Source organism: Plecotus auritus, assembly GCF_963455305.1.
Source record: "Plecotus auritus genome assembly, chromosome: 7".
NCBI classification, from domain to species: Eukaryota; Metazoa; Chordata; class Mammalia; order Chiroptera; family Vespertilionidae; genus Plecotus; species Plecotus auritus.
The window spans coordinates 164,864,059-164,884,122 of NC_137774.1; the positions used below are offsets into that span (position 1 = coordinate 164,864,059).

Below are 20,064 nucleotides of genomic sequence, written 5' to 3' on the forward strand. Positions count from 1 at the left end.
TAAGCGGTTCTAATATACTTCCTACCATATTTATGTTGTTTATTTTCTCCTTTCTCCTAATGAACATAAACTTCAAATTAGTCAAATCCGACTAAAGAAGGTTTTAGTCCTTTGAAAAATTATTCACCCAATAACAGACACCAGGCACCCTCCAGTGCCCTGCATATCTGCTCAGAGGACATCTGATCAAGATCAGAGCATTAGCTGTTTGTCTCCAGACCCCTCCAGGAACTGACCTGCAGTGTAGGAGTTTACCTGCGGGACCCGATGGTGACTTTCATGCCTTGTTTATGATCACAGAGAGAAATGAGGCTCAGGAAAGTTTACTGTTTTCTTAGGGTTAGGGTTAGCGTTAGGGTTAGGGCTAGAGTTTTCCAAACTGTACGTTGTGGCCCATTGATGGGTCATAAAGTCGGTTCAATGGATAGATACCAGCATTATTTTTTAATGGAATAGGATCAAGCAGAAAATATTGCAGGGGTACCAGGGTAAGAGTCAGAATTGTTTGTTCTAGGTGTATCTGTGTATCAGTGTGCGTGCACTGAGTCACTGTTAAATGTCCCAAGTTTTCATTGTAGCTCATGGTCAAAATGTGGGAAAGCCATTCAGTAGGAAATATTTTAAGCAGTTTCAGAGTACAGAAGATTTCCTAAGTAAGATTAAACTTTTCCTCCTTAAAGTTGTAATCTGACCTTGCCTGCCCCAGGCCTCTCTGTGTTTTGGCCATGCCTTTTATCATCTACCTGCTAACCCCCATGGGTGACAGCCATGCTCCAGTTGGCATCCCCCATGGAATTCCTTTGTGCTGTTAAAGAATGATTCAGCTATTGAGGTGACATCCAGCTCTTAGAACTAAAGAATTGGAGCCCTTTGGCGGCAGCGATGGCTCAAGGTAGCGATGGCACCAGACTGGTGCGATTCATGGAGAATTTACCCCAAGAGAGAAGGGGCTGTGAGGGGCTGGTGCCACCAGTGCCATATGCCACCAGAATTCTCCCCCACTTTGATCAGTGCTGGGTGCCATGTTAAGTATTTTGAATATTAAACCTGAAATTGTTCAGGTGCAACCCAGTGTGCTGCTTTTTAGAAGACAGAAACTGCCTGGGTCCCTTCTCCATGGCCCCTCCCCCCACTCACACTCCCCGCCCCCCCCCCCCCGCCACTCCCCCCCCCCCCCGCCCTGCATGTGTCTGGTGCTCACTTGTTTTGAAATTCCACTAGACAGATGCCCATCTGTGCTCAGCTAACTTCTCATCTTCCAGCTCCCAGCCAAAACCTCTGGCCCTGCCCATCCCCCCTGCTGTACCCACGCCTTCAGCAACCGGTCCTTCCCTGTAACAGCTCTGCCTAAGTGTAGGCCTTCAATGAAATTCTCATCACTTGTTTCACATTGGGCCCCAGATGCCTCAGACTTGTGCAGACACGTTGGCTGCTTTGAAGACAGACCACTGGCTTCTCTTAAAGCCGATCCCTCTGACTTCTCCGTGTGGGTTTTTGGACTTAGCCTGCCCTCCTTGCATCTTAGAGTTGGGCTATCCAGGTCAGAAAGGAGAAATCACTTGGCCACGGTTGTGTAGTTAGGGGAAGACAGGGAGGTTTGCATTGATCTTGAAGAGCCAGAATGCTCTACGTGCGTCGGGGTTCCCTGGCACACTGACCACTAACCTCACCTGCTTTCTCCACACCTGTTCTCTCACCTATGGTGTGGGGTTTGCATGCACATGCCTGTCAACCTCTTAGGTGCAACTTAATGTATGAAATTCAGACTAGCATGTCATGACCCTGGGTACTGTTTTTAAGTTAGTAAAAGTGTGTATTTGATAAAGATCCCCTCATAATTTTGTCTCACACACTGTTACAAGAAATCCCTCCTAGCTGATCATTGATTAGTAAAGTGAGTTATTCTCAACAAGTCTGTCTGTTTGTCTGTCTATGTCTGATTTTCTTATAAATCAAACATTTGGGTAAATTCACACAATTGTGCCATAGCCATAATGGTTTGGACTTTAAAAAGCATGAGCTACTGTTAGAGGCCCAGACTTGTGAGTTTGGATCCTAGCTCCCCCTTGCTAGTTGTGTAGCCATGTGCAGCTTATTAAACCTCTCAGTGCCTCAGTGTCCTTCCTCATCTGTAAAGCGATGATCAGGCTGTCGTGAATATTACATGAGTCCATGTGTCTCCAGCACCTAGAATAGCTCCTGGCAGAGTAAGAGAAAACTGTTAGCTCTTATTAGAGTATGCTTGTTATTACTCCTTACCTCCTTATTTTACATTAAAGACCTAGAACTAGAAGGAATCCTCAAGCGCTGTGAGTGGCTAGCTCTGGATGTCATGGAATATTAAGGCACAGTGTGTTCAGGAGCTCACCTCAATTCCTAGTCCAGAATTGGAGGTCACTGCGGTGGCTCCCGTCACACCTGATTACACATTTGAGAAATGCTTAGCTTCCAGGAACCTCACAGGGCTTTAAGAGTAATAATTGCCCAAATGAATGTCACTGTGTTAGGGCTCATGGAACTAAGTTCCACCACAACACACAATCCAGCTCCTTCACCTGACCGAGGGTTTCATCATTTGTAGAATTTCCCAATACGTAGGTACATCAAATAATTCCACAGAAATCAGAGTTCACTTTATTTATAAAGCTGCCTCCCTCCTTCATGAACTTCCTCATGAAAGGTTAAACTGGGTTGGAAAAGAACGTGAGAGCCTCAGACCAAAGTTGAGTTCCCCTTTCTCCGTCAGAAATGCCCATGGTCCACCAGGCTGGCACAGGTCCTGCCTCCTGATGAAGGCATTCGACCTTCAGTGGGTGCTCCTGCTTCACCACGAATGACAAGGCGTGGACTGTGTCACCACCTTGCTCACAGCAGTGGGGCGAGTGCAGGCTGTGGACCCGGAGGCTCCGAGGGGACTGCGGAGGTAGAAGAGGAGGGTGGAAAAATGGATTCCCTGGACATGGGTCTCCTGATAGCTCATTGTGATTTCTTTCAGCCCTCGGGGTAAAACTCTTTCCAAATGGATAAGCTGCTTTCAACTGGACGGGAAATCTGGAACACAATTGAAACTGGGAAAATCAGTGCCCTAGAATGTGTGGGTGCTGTGGCAGTACTGGCCAAAGGGTTCCAGGTACAAATGCACTTAGGAAACATGGGTTAAGCGAAGCTAATCTGGTTTCCTTAGGTCATCAGGGTCCTAGTACACTGAGGGGCATGTACATCTCCGGGAGGAAGATACAGGAAGCAGTGTTTCAAAACTCATTTGAGCAAGGTTACTCGAGTCATCTTGCAGGACGAGAGTTGGGCAGAATGTATTTGGGGCCACAGTCCTGAGGATTGTGCACTTGGCAGGTGTAAGGAGGGACAGTTGCCAGAGAATTTGAGAACCCAGGATCTTGTCCTGACTCCACTTCCTCCCAGCCCCATGACCACAGGCGACCTGGCCTTCCTCACCTGTGTGCTGCCCGCCCTGCACACTTCACTGAGGTCGCTGGAACTTGGACCAGTGGGCTCTGAAATCAGGGGAGGGCCTGCAAATGTAAGACATGGCAATTAGCACACAGTTCTCTCAACCCAGAGAGGCTGGGCAGGCAGCCAGCATTGGGGAGAAATTCCCTGTTTTATTTTGTCTTGCCAATGGTTTTGCCTAAATGCATGAATCAAATTCTCCTTTGTACGGATAAATATATAGAGCTGACCACAGCTTCTCTGTATAATCCCAGAGTAATGCCTAGCACTCTGCTTACCCCTTGACAGCTATGCTGTCCTGTTTGGTTCAAATCTATTTCTTTCTTGGTGCAGATGGAGCAGTAGTCAGACCCTCAGGGAGGCGGAAGCAGAGGGTGCCCGCGGGGCAAGCCATGCCCAGTCCAGAGGGCTGGGAAAGCTGCAAAGGTTTTCATATTTTCACACTAAAACCCATAACCTGGCAAAAACTGGACTGATGTGAGGCTATTTATAGTGCTTATTTATCCTGCTTAGTGTCATCTCCATACACTTTGTTGTAGAGATTATTAATGGGTTTGAATATGGGGTGCTGCCCCACACCCCTCCAGGGGTGTCCATTATACATGATTTATGCAACATGTTGCCTTTAAAAAACTTGAGAAAATCTGAATTCGGAAACCCAAGGGTTCCAGATAAGAAATCAGGGTTCTCATGGAAATGCTGAGGCACCAGGCCCATGTGAAGGTCAATGTCACCACGCTGGCCCAGAGTTTGAGGAACAAGCTGTTCTGTTAGTGGGTTCAGATGAGAGGTTGCCACACCTTGTGACTGCTGATCACTGTCCTGGCACCTGGCCAGAAGCCTTGGGGTGCTGCGGAACCCCTCCCTGCCTCCTCCCTCCCAGAGACAAGCCAGTGCCTGGCCCATCGCACTACAGGGCCCTGCTCTATCCTCCACCAGGGCTCCACAGGCTCCCTAGTACCCCCACACCCAGGCTTCCCTGTAAAGGAACATTTAGCACACACCCAGGAAGCTAACTGCCGCCAAAGCCAGCAGTATTTTATGAGCCTTAGAAATCTTGTACCGGTCCATTATGAATTATTGAATTAACACTGTATATGTATAGCAGGGGTGGGGAATGCCCAGCCTGCGGGCCATAGAAGTCTCACGAAATCATTTGGTCTGGCCCTGCCAAGGCATTAGGGGTGAGTTAATTAAATGTTAGGCCAAGTATAGCAGGCTAATTTTTAAGTCGATAATTTTGTAAGGCCCAAAAATGGTATTATAAATATCCAAGTGGCCCTTGGCAGAAAAAAGGTTCCCCACCCCTGATTTTTATAGCAGTGTCTTCATAGTTTAATAATTTTTTCATCTCTTATGGATCCTTTGTGATATTTTTTTGGATTGTAAGAGAAAAGAGTCCTTTTAGAACTAACTTCCCTGGGCTACTCTTCCCGTGATGCTTCCTGAACTCTAAAACAGAATCCCACACAACTCTTCCCAGGTGTGGAGTTCCTGGCACACAGCAAACTGACCAGCCCACTGGGGCCGGCACTTCCTTCCCCTGCCCATGCCCAGGGCCTGCAAGACTGTGGAAACCAGCCAGCCCTGAGACGCAGACCTGGCATCTGGTGTCCCACACTGGTTTGCATGGATTAGGAGACAGTATAGAACCCTAAGCATCATTCATATCATTTCTAAAGGGAAACATATCCTACATCATCAAAACAGGTGATGGCCCTGCTTGGAGAGCGCTCTTCTCTGTGAGTGTGGCCTGCTGCCCTGGAGTGAGTCCTCACCAGCCCTGTCCTCTTAGCATGTGCTCTTAGGTGCCTGAGTTAAGTGGAAGGGAGCGGAAGCAGCTCTCTTTGCTAACACTCAACGTGCAGATGACCAAAGCCGGGACTCCTGGGTGGCCATTGATAAGGAGAAGTAAGGTTCTAATTAAAGGCCTGGATCCTTCAGGTGTTGGAGAATCTAGCATGGTAAACTGTCCGTGTTGAGGTGGGCAGAGTGGCTGCATAATCTTTATCTTCTCCAAGCTCCAGAGAAAATGCCTTGAACATTAAGTTCCCATTTGCTTTGCATTGGTTTTTTTGTCATGAGTGAAGTCACACTTTACAAAAAAGGATACTGGTTTCTTCACCAGGTTGACTGCTTTTGAGCCTGGGCCTCAGTCTGATCACCTGTACTTTTTGAACCATTCCAGATTTTTTCTATGTTTTCATTGATTTTCAGAGAGAGGAAGGGAAAAGAAGAGAGAGAGAGAGAGAAACATCAATGATGAGAGAGAGTCAATCAGCTGCCTCCTGCATGTCCCCTACCAGGGATGGAGCCCCTGGCATGTGCCCTGACCAGAAATCGAACCTCGACCTCCTGGTTCATGAGTCAAGGCTCAACTACTGAGCCACACCAGCTGGGCCCATTCCACATTGTTTGGAAAATATGGCAAGAGTCCTGCAAAGAAATCCAGCCCTTATTGGTAGCTTCAGGAATTGCCAGGAAGATGGGAATGTTGATGGGGTTTTTTTTCCTATTAAATTTATTAATTCAGACTCTCAGAAGTGGTCTTACAAGACACTCCCTCTCTTTATCCTTATCATTTAAGATTCTGTTCGTGGTTCCATCATCATTCTCAAGTTTGAATTGAGATGATCTGAGAAAGTACCTCTTAGCCTGACCTCTCTCATAACGGAGAGAAAAACTGTTTGCTAGTCTTCAAGTTCAGTCTGGCTCACGCTGGAGCACGAGCCCATTTGCTTGGTTATCTCCCATTATGGGCAGATCCTGCTCAGCCAGATTGCAGGTAACAGAGATTAATCCACATATCTCGGATGGCTCCTCTGCAAGCCTTGAGGCTCTCCGTGCACAAGGAGTTACGTGCCACAAACAATCCCAGTTAATCATCCGGGTTCATTTCCTCCCTGCACAGACTGTGCTGCTGACGCTCATTTGGTGCTGATGGCACCTGTTGAGTCTCTCAGTGTTCCAGACACTATGCCAGGTGCTGGGGACACAACAAATTCAATCATTGACCTTGACCTTGAAGGGGAGCTAGGTGTGTAAGAGCCTGCACCGTAGTGTGATAAATGGGAAGTTCTTGTGGAAATACAGCTGGGAAAGTCAGTTCAGGCCACAGGGTCAGGGAAAGCAATGAAAAGATAACACGTGAGCTCCCTCTGGACTGGTGTTTACCGACTGGCCAAGCTCGAGGCTTACAGGCAGAGAGAGGACCAGCATTTCTTCTCTGCAAGATGAAGCTCCTGGAGCCCCAAGAACGTTGGGGATCATTCTAGAAGTCTGTGTCTCACAGGAGTGACAGTGCCATTAGGTCAGCGTATGTAAGCCGGTGTGCTTTTGAGAGTGAAAGGAGGCACTGTTAGTAATTACACGGGGTAACTGGTCAAAGAAGAGGCATCAGGGGTTGGCTGTTTTTTGCCGCCAGGAAAGGACAGGAAGACAAATACGATGCCATCTGCTGTTGCAGTTATTGTTGAAGACTGCAGTACAGAGTGTTTGTACTTATGTCACCGATTCTCATTTTAGGACTCCCTCACAGCCCTGTTACTAAACCTACAGATGCTGGGTTTGTCTTTATATTCAGATGAGCATCTTTTTGCAGCAAATGCTGAGGAAAAGAAACAGATTGCACCTTGAGCTTAAGAAGAAGTCCTGTTTGGGATTCATGATAGAACTTCTTTTAAGATTGTTCCCGAGTTAGTGCCCCCATTCCATTGCCACCTGCCTCTCTGAAACAGGCAGCACAGATGCTGACGATTTTACCTGGGTGCTTTGTTCACATACCTCGTTTGAAATACTGCACTCTTGGTTTCCTAGGGAAGCCTCCTAGCAAGGGGAGAACGTGCACCCACGTGCCCCAGGCAGACTCTGTGCCTCTCACCTTCCTAGGTTTCCTCCTGGGTGTTACTGTTCCTTAGGGTCCTTCCTTCGGTCTCCAAGGTGACCGCTCAGTCATCAGCTGCTATAACCCAGGCCACTGATACCCACTCCTCCAGAGCAGGGGCCCGGGGTGTGGATTTTCTGGAATAGTTCTGGTTTCCAGTATTCTTCCCCTTGTCCACACAAGGACTTCTGTTTGTCAGGCAGTGTTTTCCGGTTCTGGGTAACAAAATGCAAAACAATGGGGTTATGTTTCCTACAGCATGTGACCTGGGAAACAAGGGCCCTGGGTCCATTAGCAAGGACATCAAGTCTGTCATGAGTACCCCATCCACCCTGCAGAGCCCAGCGCCCTGTGCCCTTAGTTCCCAGGAGGGCGTTCCCTTCTGGTTGATCACACCGGGTCTCCAGTACCCAGCCCTGTGGCTGGCACTGGTGGTTGCTCAGTAAATATTTATTCAGTGCACAGGCATGGGCACGGTGTTGACATGCAAAAATCCACTTATATGGACCCGCCATGCCCCGGGTATTTGTGCTGCTTGGATCTTAGCTGTGCCAGAATCAGCTCTCTAACTGAGATCATTTTCCCTCCCAGCTAACAAACCACTCCCTGCTGGGCCAGCAGGTGTTAAAAGAAAGAAAAAGGCCCATTTCCTCCTTTCCCCCAACCTCAGCTGGCATCTAAATCATTTACACTTGTTGTGGTGCATACCTGTTGATCGGTAACCCTGAAGGCCTCACACTCCTCTGAAATGTCGCCATGCTATTCTCACACTTCATGCAGACTTGCCCATCAGGGTGGAAGGAGAGAGGCCCTGGTCTGAGGGCTAGGGCAAAGTGAGAAATCATGAAATTGTGGCTCTCCTTTGATTTCTTAGACATTAAGTTTACATTTAGCCCTAACATCCTTCAAAGCATGTCACGTCCAGCCTGCTGAGAGATCAGCAGGCTGTCTCCTCCTGGCCGCCCTCTCTGTGGCTGTGATGCACCTTGGCCTGGTAGGGGAAGCCCCAGTCGCTGGGGTTCAGTCCTTCCCTAAGCCCCAACTCGGTGCACCTGTGGTACTGGAGTGCGGCCTCAGGTCACGGAGGGAAGCCACCCTCCAGGTATAGGGAAGTGCTTCTCTGCCCCCGTTTTTACAAGTGTAATAACCACTTCCAGCAAATGTGGAGGTGGCCTGGGTAAAGCTGCTGCAATGCCCATGCTAACCCCTCAGAGTTCTCTCCTGAGTCTCACCTTGTATGTGCTGTGGGCCTCACACATGGGGGTGGGGGGGGGGGGGGATGAGGTGAGGGGGGGCTCTCAGGTTGAATGGAAGTCATCCTACCACACTAGCTGGTTTAAAAAGTAAGCAGAATTGGTAGTGGAGTTCGTTTTCTACATACCTGACATGGCTCTTCTTTTTCTGTTAATTCCCGAAAAGGCCCGAAGGCATGGTGTGGTCTGAGGAGGGTCACAGAATTGACTGCCTGGCTGGGAAGGGACTGTGGCTGTCAGCCCGCCCAGTCCTCCCTGCCATGAGTTTGGAGGGTGGATTAAGAATATAATCACTGGTGACTCCAGCAACAGGGAAGTCCGGACGCTCTTGTCAGTCACTCCAGGTACTTGACTTTAACCTAAGCTGCGTTTAGTCTTCCCAGGACTTTTGACTTTTGCTGGATGCAAAGCTCCCTAAGAAAGGCCCCCTAAAAGTCCTCGAGAGCAAATCAAATCTGGCACCTCCTCTGATTTCTGGATTCTCCACCACCCATCCTGGTGACGCTGGTCCCACTTCAGGTCAGCCACCTGGACTTCCAGAGACAGAAGTAGGCCCAGACCACATCTGTTTTTGGTGTCTGCTATTTTATTGGATATTATCGTGTACTTCTTTTTAATAGGAATTCTGCTAGCAGTTGTCTTGTCAGATTTTTTTCTATGTATACATTTTCCTTTCTTAAAGCTCTAATACATGTCCTCCTAGAAAATATGTCCTTTGTACTTTGAACCATGGACACCCTCCTCCCCAAAATCACCCCCTTATAAAACATGACCCTTGACCCCAAAGATGCCCACTAGATCTGGTTTCACAATATACATAATAAATACTCTGATATTTTAGCACCTGTCTGGTCAGCATTAACTATTCATTGGCACTTTCTTTTAATTGAAATTCAAAAGGAAGACACTAAAACAAATGTGCTCAGAATCAAAGATGGGATAGTTTTAAGTGTAAATGTTACTGAAATGAAGTAACATTTAGAACTTCTAATACATGTATGATCGTTGCACAGGTTGTCTGATAACCGTGCACAGTGTTCTCGGGCTGTGTGGGAGAACAGAGGGTTTCCCTGCGTAAGGAGCTGTGAGCAGGCACTTCTGAGGCAGAGCCTAGGAGCCTCTCTGAATGTCAACTGCTCCATGAAATAGGGATTGTTCCCATTTTACAGACAGACACTGAGGCTCAGAGAGGCCTCTCGTCTCTGGAAGGGACTCTGATAGCCTGGACAAAGGTTTTGTCCTGAAGTCATGGCAGCCTCGGGTCATTAGGTCAGAATAAGGGAGCAGAAAAAGCCACTGCCACCGCTGACGCTGACGATTGAGGTTCAGTCCTTCGTTACAAGACCAGTATGAACACAACCTCGAAGGCTCTCCCCCAGGAGAGCCTGCATATGCCCTTTAACAGAACCACTATAAACTCCGTATCCCAAATCTAGAGGGAACTGGGGTCCAGATTATTTCCTCTCGGAATTAGAATGTAAAGCACTTAGGTTGTGTTTTACTTTCCTTTAGTCAGACTCACTGGAGAAGTACATATTTCTTAGGGGAAAGGGGGACATTCTTGTCCTGAGGTGCCAGTAGCCTCTGCCCAGGACGTGGGCTCTCACTGTCCTCGGCCTGGCTGAGCCTGGCCAGCCTGAGCGCCCTGTACAAGGGCCCGCAGTGCCATCTTGTGGGAGTCCTCAGCCTCTGGAATCAGCTGGAAAAGAGAACCTTGACTGCCAAACTTGGGAGAATGACATTGCAAAGAAACGTTAGGTGCAGTCGAGTAAGATGTTCCCCTCTGGTCACCAGCCACGCTAATTATTATTTCCGTGTCTGGAAAATTAATAACCCAAATAAATGAACACCACGCCGGAAAGCTATTGCAAGAACTAAAATGGCTAGAAAGGATTTGTTTTTCATCTATTCACTAGGAAATGTATTTAAAATCACCACAGGTGGGAATATATTCTCCCGTGAATTCCATGGAAACACAAAGCCACAGGTTTAGAGCAGAATCTGCTTCTATGTTGCCATACAGCTCTGTCCTTTCTTAGGGGGTTTGGCAAAAGGGTGGTTTTTCCCAGGTGTTCCTCATGGGAGCGGGCCGCACCCCAAATCGCCCACCCCATCATTGTAAGAGAAGGTCCCACCCCCACTTAGACCTCACTGACTTTGTGCTAACAAAAGCAAATTAAATCGCACCTCTTCCTTTGGTGCACGGGGCCCTGGCATTGTGTCCCCCTTCCTGTCACACTGTGTGCACAGGTGCATGTACCTGCACACATGGACCTCAGCTTAAACGTCACCTCCCCAGATGTGTTGGCTCCCCTCTATGTATTAGGCCCCCCAAGTGTATTTAGCAGAGCACCTGCCTGATGCTTTCCTAGCATCATCCCACCTTAAAATTTTAACCCCGATTCTGAGGACAGAGGCTGTGCTGCCCTCGCTCTCTCCCTGGCCACAGGACGGGCTGGGCCAGCACTGTCAGCCAGTGGGTGGCATTGTGGCTCCTCCAGGTACAGGGAAGCCCTTCATCCTGTCAGTGGCGGGGTGCACTGTGTTTCCATGAGTGGGGCTGGATTTGGGGGAATCAGGGTGCCTCCCCATCTCCTTGTGGCCCTGCACAGATTCCCCGAAGGCCGCGTGGTCTGGGGGCAGTGCAGTGTCCCTGGGTATTAGGCTGCCGGTTAAATGGGGTGCCTCTGTCATTGGACATCAGGAGGAAGGGCGCCTTCTCACAGAACTGTGACCTGCTTGTTGGAAAAGGAAATCGAGACTCTGACACAGTTCTCTGGGCCTGAATGTGTATGAGAGCCGCTCCGTGACTCACAGGCAACTTGGACTTTTAGGGAGATTTTTAGAGGGAAATCCCTTCTGAGTACTCAGGTGCTTTCTTACCAGGAGGGGAGGGCGTGCCCCATGATAACCTCCTCCCAGGTCCCCATGTAGCCTTTCTGGGTGCCTCAGTGCTACCGATGACCACATGGGAGGGAAGCTGGGCTGCCAAGGTCAATTGAGACTGCTCAGAGCTGGGCAGAGAGCATCACGTTCGCCCGGGACCTGCACCGACAGTCCAGGTATGAAGTCTTAGGGCACACGAAGATGTCAAGTACTATGATCTCAATGATTTTCCTGGTGATTACACATTGGACTGGTAGTGTTTTAGGTAAGTTGAGTTGAATAAAATACGTTGACAGATATTTCAATAATCGCTGTTTTAGAGTTCGGGGAGTTTTATAAATATGAATTGCGTTTCTCAGCCCTGAGGACTTTCATTTAAAGATGAGATCACCAAACTGGTCCTGAGGTGTCAGCATTCCCTGGGGTCACCCATTCACAAAGCATTTTCTGGCATTTCAGTTCTGCCTGTCTGGAATGCGTATAAGGCATACACCTTATCCGTCAAGGAAAATAAATAATAGGAAAGTTTTGTTCAGGAGAGGTGACACTGGTAAGACTTGGGTGTGTTCCCTCACAGCTACCCTGACAACCTACGTGCATCAAACTCTCGGGCCAACGGGCCATGTGTGGGAGCTACAGTTTCTGCTGATGTATAGGAGGTGTTATCCGGGCTCTGGCCCCCACTAATCCTGCCTCACTTGCAGTTTCTTCAATTTCAAATAAGTGTGGATTTTAAAACTGAGGAGGCCTGAGGATGTGGGAAGGCAAGAGTGATACTTTTCAGTGTCTCTGTCTCCTGCAAGAAAGTCATGTTGCATCTTCAAAACAACAGCTGTCAGAATTATTTCCATCAGATTAAATAAATCCTCAGAGCCGTGATCACAGTTTCTAGAATCTTGGAAATGTAGGTTATGCTTTGCATGGAACCCTAATTGAATTTAAAATACGCATGTTTTTGCAAACATGGTTTTGCAAGCAGACGCTTTACCAGGGTTTCTTGTTTGTGAATTTTGGTTTAAGCTACCATAGCTCAAGGAGTTGAGGGAGAGTTTTTCCTCTATAGATGTAATAAACGTTTACCAATTTGAGATGCTATTAACTGTAGGTGGAAAAGGCAGTGAGCTCAGGGCCAAGCTGGATGGAACGAGCATGCAGTGCATGCTTCGTCAGCGTGAGGCTGTGTGGTACAGGCAGTGCAGGCGAGTGTTACAGGAGGCGGCTGCCCTGCGTCCTCACCATCGAGTGTGGCCTTTCCAGTTTTAGAAAAGAGAAGACTTTGTTGGGGGATGGGAGCAGTTCGTGTCACAAAGACCTTGAATGAATGCTCAGTACAGATTGATATTCATTATTTCTTGATGCAGAGAAGCTTATTCTTAAAATTATCTGCTAAATCTAAACCATAGTGAGACACCACTCACGCATTAGCATGAATACCATCAAAAAAAACAGACAATAGCAAGTGTTGGTGAGGTGTGAGACCCTGGAACCGTGTGCATTCCTGGTGGGATTCTGAAATGTTGCCGTGGAAATCAGCACGGTGGCTCCCCGGGTTAAACGCAGGATTAACACATGGCCCAGCAACTCCACTTCTGAGTGTCCACACGGAAGAATTGGAAGCAGGGTCTCAGATAATGGTACACCCATGGCCATAGCAGCATTAATAGTCCAAAGGGAGAAACAACTTAAGAATCCATCACAGATGAATGGATAAACAAAATGTGGTCTGTCCACACAATGGAATACCACTCAGCCTTTAAAAAGCAAGGAAATTCTGTCATGCTACAACATGGATGAACCTCGAAGACATAATGTTCAGTGAAATAGCCAGTCACAAAAAGAGAAAGACTGTATGATTCCACTTACATGGGGTACTAGACTAGTTGAATTCTCAGGACAGAAAGTAGAACAGCAGTTATTAGGGTTTAAGGGAAGGGGGACTGGGGAGTTACTGCTTACTAAGTAGTTTCTGTTGAGGATGATGAAGTTCTGGAAATGGGTCGTGGTGATGGTTGTATAACAATGTGAATGTACTTAATGGCACTGAATTGTACAATTAAAAATGGCTTAAAGGTAAATTTTTTTAATGTTAATTAGTTGCTGAGCTAGCTGGGGTTTGCAGCACACTTGGCAGGGAGGGGAGAGCTTGCGCTCTGAAGGAAGGTGGTGTAGCAGAGCAACACAGGCTGGAGTCTGCCCTCCAGCCTGGAGGAGACTTTGCAAGAACAGCACTATCCTTCGATGTTGTTTAAAAAAACAACACAGAAATGGTGCACTCTTGCAGCAAGAACCTCTTCTCCAACCTGCTGGATCCGTAGGACTATTTCCTTCCCTCCGAGTCCAACAGGCTCTTCTCTGATACACTGTCCTTTGATGAGTGGAATCCAGAATGCCCTCCAAACTCAGCAGCTTAAGTGCTGACAAGTCACAGTGGGTGCCTCTGTAAGATAGGGGTCAGCAAGGAAAATCACTGTGTGGCCCTTAGGTCTGCCCTCATTCTCTGACTCCCCTTAGGGACTAAGCTGGAACTGGCAGCAGGTGGGGGGTCTCCTTTAGCCCCAGAGTCCAGAGTGTTCTAGCCGTTCAGCATCATGCTGTGACTGTCTCCTTGAGGGGCTCGCTTGAGGGGAGATGCTAAAGTAGGCGCCAAGAAGGTAAATGCCATACCTGCCACTGCACATCAGAGGGCAGAAATGAGGCTGCAGCATCTGCCTGCATTTTCTGATGTCCAGGCTGGAGCAGGATTACTGTGACCTCTGATCATAACCATCCACACACGCATTTCCCAAGGCATGCTCAGTCAAGACCTAGAACCCACCCTCATCGTGTTTAACGTGGGAGAAGCCCGGGGCCAGAGTGGTAAGGGTCACCTCTGAGGCTTACTGAGGCCAAGGAGGCCACCGGGTGGAAGTGTGGGGCCCCATGGTGGGGCCCCACGTCTGGAGACCCTTGGTCCGCGCACACGCGCACAGAGGTGAGCAGGTGCTGGGACAGACACTGCGGTGGGCGCTGCAGGCTGGTGTCCTGCCTGCAACAGGGCCAACCCTCTGCCAGGGGCCAGATGCTCTACCTTCTCAGAGCACAACCTGCTAATTCAGGTACAATTCTTTATAGTTCAGTTCTGTGCATCAGGGTCATACACATAGTAACATAGAGTTAGAAGTGACTTAAACATTTTTCTGCTTGTCTGCTTTTCAACAATACATTGAACATATATATGTAGAGAAACAGAGGATATGTGTGTGGGTGTGTGTGTGTGTGTGTGTGTGTGTGTGTGTGTGTATAATCTCCAAGCTTCCTCAGCCACCCTTTGGGGTAGAGGAGCTGGTCTCTATTACGCATCTCCTCTGACTAGATTCATCTTTGTGGGTGACTTTCTCATCAGGCTCTTGCTGCGGGGGGAGGGTGTGTCTCTGTTTCTGCCTTCAGAGGCTTGATGTAGGTTACAAAACCAACATAAACTGGCAATGATGGAAGTAGTCACTGGCTCGCCGTGCCTACAGATGGCCGGGCCTTACTGGAAGGTGATGCTGCATAATTACTTATCAGAACAGAACCGTCCCTCTTTCAGGCTCCTCCTACATTCTAACATGTTTGGGTTTGTCTGGTTCTCAGCTATGAACATGTATGGCTTTGGCCCTATGTCCATCCCCTCAGTTTTGGTGACAGTGGCGAGCTCAGTAGGATAGAAGATGTTAAAGTTGACAATAGCTTCGGAAGGACCTACTTGGGGTCCCCTAGGGGCCAGGAGCGCATTGGCTCTGGGTCTTGCCCCTTAGCAGCTGCTGGAAGCCACGGGCTCCACGAGGACTGTGGAAGGGGACCCTCAGCTCACAGAACAGGGAGCTTCCTAGTTAGAGTCTCCAGTTCATCCAGTGTGACCCTGACTTACTGCTTCAGGGAGCCCCTATGTTTGTAATCTGAAACTAAAACCACTGGGCTTGCCCGTAGTTACAAATTGAGGACTGAGGACGAACCAAAGAACAAAAGGAAAGTGCTTTCCAGCGACTCCCCTGCTGTTCGCTAAGATCCGCTTTCCTCTGGGCTCTGCCTGACCGCACTCAGGAGGACTCCACAGGTGTCCTGAGCCCAGCAGCAAGGTGGTGGTTGTGATGCAATAACCTTCCCGCTTCTCCTCCCTCCTCAGCCATGCTTATTCCCTCCCCGCAAACTGACCTCATCCACCCGTTGTCGCTGCCACAGCCCCCTATTGTGAGTTTTCTGCTAAATTGTCTTCTCCCTTCTTGTCTTGCAGCCCGCCTAAACCCACCGTGTACATCTCCGGTGTCATCGCCCGGGTAAGAGCCTTCATCACATGGGCCTCAGCGTGAGGTCTTTCGGTCCCTCGTCTTTGCTAACCCCATTCTTCCATGGGGCCAGTGGTGTTCTGTGATCTCCTGTCCACGAGCGCATAGTGGGGAACTAGGGACAGTGACAGTGTGGAGCACACAGCGGGGGTGGGAGCAGCTGCCTCTCCTCCTCCTCACCTGTCTCCCTTCCTTTTGGACTCGGCCAGGGACCGCAGCTACCCCCGGGCCAAGTGCTTCTGGGAGACTGAGCTGAGAATGCTTTTACATTTTTAAATGGTTGAAAAAACCAAAGTAAGAAGCCTATATTCATGATGTGAAAATTATATGCAATTCAGATTTCTGCGTCTGTGCTTCAAGTTTTTGTGGCACACAGCCACGCCCATCATGTATGCAGCGGCCGCAGCTGCTTTCATGCTGCAGTGGCCCACCAAATAGTTGAGGCAGAGAGTATGACCCGCAAAGCCTAAAATACCTACTACCTGACATATTACAGAAAATGCTTGCCAAGCCCTGGTCTAAACACATGGGCTTTAGTCATACCCTTCACAAAGAGCGCCCTCTTGTGGTGAGCCCAGTGTTCTGTAACTCCAGCCCTCCCACCAGCTAACTCCCATTGTGAGGAGGACACGCTAACTAACACCACCCACAGTTCCGTGGCTCACAGTACAGCTGAGCACTTAGCATATGACGTGTGAAGAAATGTCATTGCTGGGGACAGCACACCACAGCTGTCCTGAGAGGCTGGGACAGATGAGTGGCACGTCTACTACATGTGAGGAAATTAAATGCAGACACAATTGCCTGGTCAACCACGGCCAGTTGGTTAGCCGGAGCAGCCCTGGCTGCAGCCTCACAGGCACTGTGGCACCCAGTGATTCCTCCCTGGAGACAGCGGTACCTTCTCCAAGGTTCGGCAGGTGGAGACAGGTGCTGTCTCACACCTTACGGCCCTGCCCTTTGGTATCCTTCCCGGCTCACAGCTGTGGTGGCAAATCTGATTGGAAGGCCTGGATTTGATTTAGTCCGGCCCCCAGTTCAGACAATTCAGGAGCAGCTCTAGCAGAAGAAAGACACCCAAACACATGTAGTTTCCTATGAGTTGGATGGTGACCTGATCTCAGGCGTGTGGGCAGAGACAGCCAGATCCTCACCTTCTGGGTGGTGTGTGGGCCTCAGTGCCCCTCCGCTCCCCAGGGAGCTTCAGGACCCTCACAGGCCAGGGGACAGGCTCCTGCCTGCCCACAGGCCCTAGTCCATCACCCACGCTGCAGGGACACGGTGGACTTGGGGTTGAGGCCTTGCTCCTGCACAAACCCAGCTAGTCAGTGTTGATGACGCCATACCTTCCTTCTGTGTCTCCAACAGGGCGACAAGGACTTCCCCCCCGCGGCCGCCCAGGTGGCTCACCAGAAGCCCCACGCCTCCATGGACAAGTACCCGTCCCATAGAACCCAGCACATCCAGCAGCCTCGCAAGTGACCGCGAGGACCCAGCGCCCTCCCCAGCTGTGCCTGGTTCCCGACATTTGGTATTTCCCCGGCAAAGAGAACTGCATTTTCTTCCAAACACTTTTCCAGTGGGAAATCTAAGGCAAAGCCACGCGCCCTTCCTTTGCCTTACATTTCCGAATCGAAGCTAGAAATAGACCCCAAACCTTGTTCCCAGGGAGTCCTGCTTGGTGAGGGGCACTGTGCCATTAGCAGAACCTGCCGAGCTCTGAAGTTGCTCAGAGTTTAGCTTTAGAACTATTTCAGCCATTGACTAAAAGTCTTGCGTGTGGTCTTAAAAACAAAGGGGCACAAATTTGGGAGGGTCGGGTTGAGATTGGTTTTATGCTTCTGAGTACTAGGACAATCAAATCTGCACTCCTACGGGAGCACAAGAAATGAGGGTGTTCATTACGGGGGTGGGTTTCAGAAAGACAGATCAGGGAAGACTTAACACAGACCACAGCAACCCTGCGTGTCACTCCCTGTGCGACCAGGGGTCCCTGTGCAGGGCGACACCAGGAGTTTCAGGAGGACCAAAGAAAAGTTTGCATCTCTGAGATGGCTCTGTTATCCCAGGAGTCACCTCGCTGAAAAATTAGAGGGCAGGTAGTTTGCCCAAAGGTAGTACCTCTGGGAGGAGATCTCAGTGTGGGTCCCAAGTCCAGCACTGCCCACCATCAAGGCAGCCTGCGCCAGAGCAGTCGAGACAAGCCAGTGTGTGTCATCACCTCTAAGGGCCACCGGCCAGGCAGACAGATAGCCAATTCTGGATACACAGCAGGAGCACAGGCTGCATGGGAAGAGAAGTGAGCGCAGAGAGAACAGACCGAACCTGCCCTTGTCTCCCTGGGAACAAGAGACAGCACATTCCATTAGAGCTAGAAAAGCCTGTGTGTCAGCGGTCCAGCTGTCCGATTCCTTCTGCCTGTGCACGTTCGCTGGGCCCACCTTCACTTGGGCCCGTCAGATGGCCCCGCTTTCTGTGTGTTTCCTGCCCAGAGCCGCCCTGGGCTGCTCTCTGGCTCGGGGGTGGAGTGCCTGCTTTTCTGAAAAGCCAAAGGCTCCTGCAGATCTTCCCGAGCAGAGGCATGGGGAGGGCACAGCCAGCCGCCCTACTCGCCAGCAGTGGCATTAGCTGCAGGCCAGCAGTGCGCTGTGAGCAGCGTGCCCCCCACCAGCCTTGTGATGCCGTTTTCAGTCCAGGGCCGCGAAGGGCTGGCGTGACTCAGACCTAGGCAGACCCACGCCCTCCCCTGAGGGAAAAGCCCTGCCTGGCTTTCTGAAGGCCACGTCAGTTTCCTCCCACTGGCTTGCGGAAGCTGGAGTCTAACCTTCAAGGTACCGCCTGATCACATCTGGTATTTCTTAGTCTGAGAGGTTGGTATACACGGAGGCTGACTTTGGAGAGGCACACTCTGTGGGCAGCATGGTCGTGGGGCACACAGAGCAAGCAGCTCCCCACCCCCCACCCCCAGAGCTGGCATCCCAGAAGGGCGCTGAGAGCAGGCAGTGCAGGTCAGGCCGGCGCAGACCCTTGCACCTTCCGCTACAGAAATGTAGACGCGTTGTTGATACCTCGGTTTGCAGGCAGGAGTGTCGTGCTGTTTCCCAAGGGGCATGTTTATGTACTTGTAGCTGCACCTGGCATGTATCTGTGAGCTTGCTGAAAGCATACTGTTTCCTGAATGAGTACCAATTGTTAACTTCAAGAATAATACCAATTATAATAAAGCCCCTGCATTTCTTCTCGTGGCTTGTTTTTGCTTACATTTCAGAGATTTTTCTCTTACATTTTACTAGAGTTGCCAGATGGTTTCTATAGAAACACAAACATGCATGCATGATGGGTATTTTCACAAACTGTTTCACAGACACACAGTCGGACTATTGGACATGTGGCACCTTGAGTCTAATCATCTACTTTAAAATGTCCTAAAATGGAAAAGCTTAAGGCAGTTGATTAAAACATCCTGCTTGGACCTAGCGGCTGGCCCTGTGCTATGGGCCTTTGGGAACAGACTTAGGGAGGAACAATTAGCAGGAAGTACGGGGCGGCTGTGAGCAGCTTTTGACAAGCAAGACATTTGCCTCTCTTCAAAGGTCTTCTGTAACCCCTGTGAGTGGGATGCAAAAATAATCACAACTATTCAACCTTGAGGTCCAGAGTCAGATCACAGACTGGTACTGGGAGGTGCCTCATTGGTCAGGTGAGGACCTGGGGTGTGTCAGGATCTGGAATGCTGACTCCCCTGCACACCACGCACACCACACACACCCGAAGCGGAACGATACTGCTGCCCATCCTCGGTCGGTCCCAGTCCTTTCACAAGCTAAGTGTGGACGCACACGTGAGCCCGTGTGTATGTCCGGGTGCAGAAACCACAGCGTGTCATGGAGAACCAGCTGTAGGGCAGGCTACGGGAGGGTCTGGGTGGGGAGGGGAGACATTGCCAGACCCAGCCAGGTTCTTAAATTATTTTGAGAACATCTGCCACCTGCCCCTTCTGCTGTTCCGCAGCTTTTTCCAACTTGACAGCTGCTGTGCTGCTTAAAGGCTTCTTACAAACCCAAAGTAAACCTTTTCCCCCCAAGCCCTGGCATCCTGCTGGCCTCTGCAGTATCGAGACAAAACAAAACAAAAACAAGAAAACAGTGCTTGCGTAGCCCTCCCAGGAGGCGTCTACAGCCATATGCTCCTGGAAAACAGAGGGTGAGTGGGTGGTGACGCTTAACCAAGAAACTGAGTGCTTGGGATTTCTCCTCTAGTTGTATTAGCC

General features: G+C 49.6%; 1 protein-coding gene across 1 annotated transcript in view; it reads left to right on the forward strand.

Moving 5' to 3' along the window:
• DAP (death associated protein) overlaps nucleotides 1–19,039 on the forward strand; it is a 50,699-nt gene extending 31,660 nt beyond the window's left edge. The window contains exons 3-4 of the mRNA XM_080677682.1: nucleotides 15,743–15,785; nucleotides 17,163–19,039. Of these exons, the coding sequence (XP_080533808.1) occupies nucleotides 15,743–15,785; nucleotides 17,163–17,276 (157 nt within the window). The 3' untranslated portion in view covers nucleotides 17,277–19,039. The remainder of the gene's footprint in view (nucleotides 1–15,742; nucleotides 15,786–17,162) is intronic.
• Nucleotides 19,040–20,064: the final 1,025 nt, after the last annotated feature.